The sequence below is a fragment of the Nicotiana tomentosiformis genome, chromosome 2, assembly GCF_000390325.3.
Source record: "Nicotiana tomentosiformis chromosome 2, ASM39032v3, whole genome shotgun sequence".
Classification (NCBI taxonomy): domain Eukaryota; kingdom Viridiplantae; phylum Streptophyta; class Magnoliopsida; order Solanales; family Solanaceae; genus Nicotiana; species Nicotiana tomentosiformis.
Genome location: NC_090813.1, coordinates 26,321,838 through 26,329,299, shown reverse-complemented (window position 1 = coordinate 26,329,299; position 7,462 = coordinate 26,321,838). Strand labels below are relative to the sequence as shown.

At 35.6% G+C, this 7,462-nt stretch overlaps 1 protein-coding gene across 2 annotated transcripts; it reads left to right on the top strand.

Moving 5' to 3' along the window:
* Positions 1-1,346: 1,346 nt before the first annotated feature.
* On the top strand, positions 1,347-6,341 carry LOC104108403 (uncharacterized). 2 transcript variants are annotated; one of them, XM_009617425.4, is made up of 7 exons: positions 1,347-1,949; positions 2,136-2,216; positions 3,396-3,470; positions 5,412-5,456; positions 5,521-5,610; positions 5,728-5,829; positions 6,061-6,341. In XM_009617425.4, the coding sequence occupies exons 1-7, from the start codon at positions 1,494-1,496 to the stop codon at positions 6,241-6,243; spliced, it is 1,032 nt and encodes a 343-aa protein (XP_009615720.1). In that variant the 5' UTR covers positions 1,347-1,493; the 3' UTR covers positions 6,244-6,341. The 2 variants fall into 2 exon arrangements, with proteins under 2 accessions (XP_009615720.1, XP_018630423.1); XM_018774907.3 differs by lacking the exon at positions 5,412-5,456 and having other exon boundaries at positions 1,350-1,949.
* Positions 6,342-7,462: the final 1,121 nt, after the last annotated feature.

Below are 7,462 nucleotides of genomic sequence, written 5' to 3'. Positions count from 1 at the left end.
TATTAGATTGCAAGGGGAGAATGAGAAGATGAATGGTTTGATTTGACTTGATTTAGATGTCCCTTTTCCTTTTTTTGCTTTTTTTCAAAATAACTGTGTTAATTTCTAAAAATAATTATCTTAAATTATTTATTATTTTAGAAATTCAAAGTAAAATTAATTATTTCGTTTTCATATTACTCTTAACAGTAATTGTTTTTAAAGATGAAAATAACACATAAATAAAGTAAACATTTAATAAAGAGAATTATTTCCTCCGGTCCACTTTAATTGACTTTTTGACCTTTTTTTATGGTCCACTGTATTTGATTTTTTCAGATATCAAGAAGGAATTAAATTATTTTTTCTAAAGTTGTCATTGGAGTAAAGAGCCTAGGAGCATTTGTTGTATTTCTAATAAACAAATTAAGGTTAATATAGTCAATTTTATTTTTAATTAATGCTAAAGGTGGATTCCTTAATGTGTGAAATAACCAAAAAATAAATTAAAGTGGACCGGAGGGATTCTCGTTTGGACATAAGATTTTTTTAACTTTTTTTCGAAATTTTTTTACTTTTCTGTTTGGCTATAAAATTTTTAATTTTCACTGAAAGATGAATTTGGGAGTTGTTTGAAAATTTGAAAAACTCCAAAAAACTATTTTTCAAAATTTTCACTCAGATCACTCACAAAAATTTAAAAACAACCCAAAATTATATTCATGTTGAAACACAACTCTAATTTTCAATACCATTTTCACTTTCTTTTGTAATTTTACAATTCTTATGTCCAAACGTCCACTATATCTTAAGACATAAATAAAGGTAAAATAGTTCAAAACCATTTTAATTAATATTTTCTTAAAAGACGTGTAAAAAAAAATACAACAAATAATTTGAAACAAACAAGTACCAACTTTTGCTGAAAACATAAACTTGGCATACACTTTGCTTGAAATTGTAGTCACAAAGTTAACATATATTTTTACTCTCAGAAATCATAAGATCAATTCTTCTTGTTTTCTCTTTTCTTTTTCTTTTTAGCCCGACAAGAGTGAGTTGCTCTAGTGGTGAGCACCCTTCACTTTCAATGTGTGAGTTCGAGTCACCCCAAGAACAAGGTGAGGAGTTTTTGGAGGGAGGGAACCGTTTGTTGTTGTTTTTCTTTTTAGCCCGAGAAATTCTTTTTCCCATGGTTTTACTCGTGACAAATTCAAACGACTATCATGAATACAATAGTAACAAATGAGGAGCATATATATGGAAAGTTTAGTAAAACAGGATATCATTTTTAAAACAAACTTTTAACAGAAACAAATTCTACAACTGCCAATATAAAACTAATTATAATTGGACAAAATTGCAGAATAATTAAAGCTTTATCAGATGACACGTCACAGACACTGAAGTGAAGGGGATGAGGAATTTTCATGAGCGAACTCTCAAGCTCGAGCTCGCTCGAGTTGATTAGATTTTAGCCGGAAAAATTCCCTAAATTCCAACATTTTTATGCCATGTGTAATTGCTTTTCTACTACCTTTCTTCCTCATTCATTTGGTTTCACAACTTCCGAACTGACCCACAAAATTCCTCACTTACTTCTCAATTTAAGATTCGGAAATAACAGGAATCAGCTTGCTAGTGACTGTTTCAAACTAGGGAAAGCTAAAAAGAACCTACCCAATTCGAGTCTGTTTGATTCCGATGGGTATGAATTTTCTGACGATTTATGGCTAAAGGACAAGGAAGAAACTGAAATTCCTCTCAGCGCAGTGGACAAGGGTGAATTAGTGAAAAATGGAGCTGATTATGTGGACTTGGACTCTAAATTGGACCGGCTGGAAAAGGGAATTGTGCGGAGGAGGAAGCAAATGATGAAAAGGTCAAATATGATTGCAAAGCAAGTGATCAGCATTCGTTCTGCTCTCAGCTTGGGCTTTGTTTCGCAGCTTTGGGTGGACATAAATTCTGTACAATTCAATTTTGTCTTATTTTGGGGAATGTTAGCATTTTCCTTTTATTCAATTCAAAGTTTACTGAGCAATGTAGGAAAAGTTTGCAGCTTTCATAGGGTTATAACATATTAAAAATTGCTAATTAGTCTATCTCATTGACATATTAGCAAGTGCAGTCCTCTGATTTATTTACTATTTCAGTGGATTGTTTTCCTAGTTGAAGTGAGGCCAAACTTACTTTCTGGTGAAGTGGAGAAGTTTCTGCTGGAGGATGTCAAACAGGTAACTACATGCACGTAAAAGTTGTAGCTTTCAAAGGCCTACTTTTCTATCTTAAGCTTGTAGCTCAACCATTTAAGATTGTTTCTTAACTAATACAACATAGTATTATCTTAGATAATTAGTCTGTCATTTGTACCCGGCGGACGCGAAAAAATGCTACTCACTCTGTTTCAATTTAGATGACACACTTTCCTAATTAGTCCGTTCCAAAAATAATGACACATTTCTACAATTGGAAATAATTCAACTTTAAACTCTTCATTTTACTCTTAATGAGAAGCTTTTATAACCACACAAATGTTATGGCCCCACAAAGCTTTTACCCCTTAAACTTTTAACACCACAAGTTTCAAAAGTCTTTTTTTTTTTCTTAAACTCTGTGTCGAGTCAAACTACCTCATCTAAATTGAAACGGAGGGAGTAGGTGATTTCTTTCCATCTGCATAAGCCTTGAATCGGTGTTGGTGGAAGGTAGCAGGTAACCGGTGGAATAGTCCGGGTGCACGGAAGCTGGCCCGGATACCACCATCATAAAAAAGGTTTATTTGACATTTGTAAGATATATCAAGGTTTGATTGCATATGGTTTCCCTACTGCTAATGCAATTTCATCGTCATTATTAGGCCTGTTTAAGGAATGGAGTTTGCAGTTCCAGGATACCACCTTTCTTAGTTGCTTTTCCAAACTAGTAAAAGTCTTTCACACATCCTAATTCTGCTAACTAAAGTCGAGCTCAAAGGAACAGAAAAATAATAAAGCATTGTTCTAAAATGCTCTCTGGAACTGAGACAGGGCTGGAGCTCCCACTTGGGCAGGGGTGGGGAATTTTGGACAATGGGTGGGACGACGATCGAGCAATATTGCACGTGTGAAGATAGGTTATGCTGTTTGTGTTTTATTTCGAGCTAAACTTGAAAGAGTTTCTTTACCTTTAAGAAGCTTAAGAGATTTTCCTTTTAAGATATACTAATCAAAAGCCTCCACTTCATCAAAACATCCTGAAATTCTTTTGGAATGAGATAAAATCACGCACCTTAATCTGTTTGGCTTAGAGGGTACATAGATGGGGGTTTTCTCAGCTTTCAGCCTTTTTCTGATTCCAAAATTTGTGTATTGCATTGATCCTCGGTAATTGCTCTTGGATAATGATTAACAATGTGTTTTCACTGATCATTGTAGGTTGGAGATGTTGTACTTATTGAGGATGAGAGTGTGATGGAAAATGAATTTAAGCTTGTTGGACTGCAGACGTTGGTATGCTCTCTCACTTCTTATTGGTTCCTTTTGGAGATTACTGATACCCAGAGTAGCTGGGGAAGGTTTTTATTCATGCTCCTAGTCAGTTAACTTCTTACTGTCTCCATGAACTAGAACTCTCTTTTCCATTGAACTGCTAAACTATGCAAACACGGAACTCATTGTGTAGATTCATTCTATATTTCCATGTGATGTAAACCTTAATTCTTCGGTAGTTATCGAACTAAAAAGTGGTTCATATTTAGTCTTTGGTAAGTTTACACAGCTTCAGTACTGAGAGTTTATTTGGCTGTAGGACTTTTAAATATTGATTTTTACGTCTAACTGGTCGGAAACAGCCTCTCTGCCTTTCCAGGGGTAGGGGTAAGGGTGCGTACATCTTACCCTCCCCAGACCCCACTCGTGGGAAACTACTGGGTTTGTTGTTGTTGTTGTTGTACTTCTAACTGGATATGAATAAATTACATAATTGATCTCTATTGTTAATAACCAGCTTAGTCTTTTCAAGTCACTTTGCTTTATATCATAAGGAAAAAAAGAAAACAAGAAGAAACAAAAAGGTATGTAAGCTATACTTGTAAATAACAATATAGAGGCAGTGGTTTATGTTTGACATTCATTGTTGTCCATCAAAACTCAAATGCAGCGAAATTTGGTTGATTTCTTTATAAATGTGAATAGTATTTGGTTTAGTTTTTTATTAATTGTGTCCCTGAAGCTCAAAAGCAATGAGTTTAGAGCAACTTATGGACAAATATGAATAGTATTTGAAATTCAAACTAAATCCATAACAAGAAAAATTTGATGGTTATTAGTTTCTTTTCCAATTTCCAACTATACCCTAAAATGTTATCAGTACTGCCCAGCTTTTACCAGCGGTACTGGCAAAAGATTTTTTTTTTAAACCAGCGATGAAATCAAGTGCAGTACTGATCACATTTCACGGCTGGTAAAGTCAAGGACCATCTAAAAACTAGTTTGACCATTGAGGACAGTTTATGAACAAAATAAAGTATGAGAATCAGAGTACATCATTAATGTTAGAGACCAATTTGGTTATTTACTCATGGAGTTTCATTCTTTTCCATTGAAAATTTCCTAGACTCTGGTCTCAATCTGATGTCTAAAATTGATCCTGGCAAGTCTAAAGAGTTAGTTGTGAAATCTATAACATTGAGATTGAAGCACCTCACAAGTCCCTCTTTGCTAATGGGAATGGCGTGAAGTTTTCACAAGTAAAGGATACTGCCTGACCAAGTACACTAGGATAGTTTTTCTATTAATTAACTGGTCCATGCATGATTGGCTCACATCCTAGTTGGCTATGAGCCTCCGTCGGGCTCAGGCATGAGGGAAAACATATGGAGTACCTTAGAGCTGAATTTGCCCAGGGGAATATCGGTTCTTGGATTAAGATGAAAAAGTTTGTTTTGGTGTCTAATTGTACATTTAAAGAAAATGATTAATATTCAGTTTCAAATGGACTCATGTATCTTTTATTTTTTTAATTTATAGATTCAGTGTTACATTAATTGAAAATTATCAAGCAGCTCGTAAATATGAACCAATGATCGCATTTGCCCTTTCTTTTAATGTTGTTTGGATAGTCTAGTGCGGATCCCGGAAGGTAACTGATCTTGCTCCTAAAATGATGAAAAAGAAAGGGCGCTGGGCCAAATTTTAAAAAGAATGGCATTCCAGTGCATGTCATTCTTCTTTCACTTCCCCAATGGAAAAGAGTTCAACTCGGATACATTATCTTTCCCCAGGCTTTCTGCCTCCTTAAAATCTTCATGGTTTTGCTGGAATATTTGAGAGAGTGCTTTCATGCTTATGGAATTGCCACCTCATTGTTTTCCTTTCGCCTTCTTTTTTCTTATATTTAGTGTATGGCCTTTGCTTCTTTCTTCAGTTTTTTTATATCCGTCTCTTCTGCAGGTGGGGTACAACGTTGTAACACCACGTCAACGAAATATTGGGAAGGTGATAAACTGCTTCACTTTTTCCGGTGTCTGTATATACTGTAATAAATTTTATTTTTCTATAGGTTCGTGGCTATACCTTCAATATAAATTCGGGGGCAGTAGAATCTCTTGAGCTTGATTGCTTAGGAATATCCATAATACCATCCAGCTTGGTAGGTTAATACAAATGCATTTTCTTTTAGTGCAGCTACTTGTTGACGTCCTTCTATTTGTCATTCTAGTTAAAGTAGTGTGTTGCATTCTTGACACTTGCACTTGGTTTATATCAGGTGAGCACCTATTGTCTATTTGTTGAGGATGTGGTCGACGTTTTATCAGACACTATTGTTGTGCAAGAAGCTGCAGCCTCACACCTACAGAGACTTACAAAGGTACTTGGGAGTGTTATGGTCAATAATCAATGTTAAAGTTATATCTGCGCTGGCTTATGGATATCTGTACTTTGGGTTTTACCGCGTAAATAAGAACTGACAGTGGATATGACCCTAAGCATAGTTGAACTAGAACACAGATTCATGTGGTTGAGCCACAGTTGGGTTAAGTGTTATTTGATGGCATGCAATGATTTATTATTCTAACCTTATCGTAATGACATTTGCCAGGGATTCTGGGATGCCCAGAAAATGGCTTACTCTGCAGATGAAATGGAAGATTACAGTGTCTTAAGAAACCCGCATACTACTTCCCAGAATGGACGAAGCCGTAAAACAATTTCAGGAAAAAAGTTAAGAAAGAAAATAAAAGAACTCACTGACGATTGGGAGCTCCCTATGGATTTCTTTTAATCTGCTAGGTTTCTCCACAATGTACATCACACCTAAAGGACACTGATTTCTCTATAATTTTTGTCTCTACAGTTGCTGAGTAGATCTATTTTTTTGAAGATTTTGTTTATCTAGCTTGTAATCTGTATAGTGTCTAATACAGTTGATGTAGATCCTGGTATATGGAACTGGATGAACGTACAAGAGGTGGGTTACAGGGGGGGAGGGGGGTGAATTGTTGACTATTTAAAAATTAGTCGACTAACACAAGTATTAGTTGACTGATCACAATGCAGAATGAAAGTAAGCAGTAAAGAAGAGTAAATAACACACATCGATTTATACTGGTTCGGTACCGTTGTGGTACTTACATCCAGTTTCCCTTGGGTCACAAGAGTTCCCTTAAGATCTTTGAAAATGTTACAACACAGATGGTTTTAACGCGTTCACCACCAACAAACAGTATCACACCTTGAGTTCTGAGTAATTGACATAACTCTCTTTTGTATTCTAGATCTTTCTATCTTTTGAGACACTGATAACTAAAGATTACAGTGTTTGAACTAAGAAGTAGACGGACTTAGAATACAATGTATGTAGTTGCGCAAGTCTTCTTCTTGAAAGTATCAGCCTTCTTATAGGAGAGAAAAGAGTTGTTGAGTCTTCAGCAAAATCAGAGGCACGAGATCTTTGCAAAAGGGTTTTGACCCAAGGGGTGCCTCTTCGAATCCTGCTCTTTGAAGAGTCTAGATTCGATTGTGATTTTCCTTGTCACAACTTGAATTAAGGAGCCATTTACGCCTGGAGTGAGCTTAATTCTGGACACAGAATAATTGCTGGCGAGCTTCTTGATTTGAGTATCCATGATTGGCAATCTGAGTTCCTTTGATTAAGGACGAATAAATTTGCTTCTCTTGATTGACCATTGATGTAGCAACAACATCTTCATTCGAATCCTGATTGATCATTATTTGCTATTTCGAATCCTGTAGCAATCGCATCTTGCTGAGCATCTCCATTCTTTCCTTTTTGTTAGTCCTGCAAATATAACACAACATAATATTGTCATCATTGAAACTTAAACTTAAACCAATCCATCTCTCCATTTTTGATGATGACAATCAAGAAGGAGTAAACAGTAATTTAAGATACTTCCCTTTGAAGATGTTGCTCCCCCTGAGATTATGCTGTTTCCATCTCCTCCTGAATAACTGTAATTGCAGGTCCTCCTGCTGGTGTT

Excerpts from the sequence above, each read along its gene's own strand:
- LOC104108403 (XM_009617425.4), top strand. The coding sequence starts at position 1,494 with ATGTGTAATTGCTTTTCTACTACCTTTCTTCCTCATTCATTTGGTTTC. Across the intron at positions 2,217-3,395 it reads TGCTGGAGGATGTCAAACAG|GTTGGAGATGTTGTACTTAT; the intron begins GTAACTACATGC and ends TGATCATTGTAG. Across the intron at positions 5,830-6,060 it reads ACCTACAGAGACTTACAAAG|GGATTCTGGGATGCCCAGAA; the intron begins GTACTTGGGAGT and ends GACATTTGCCAG.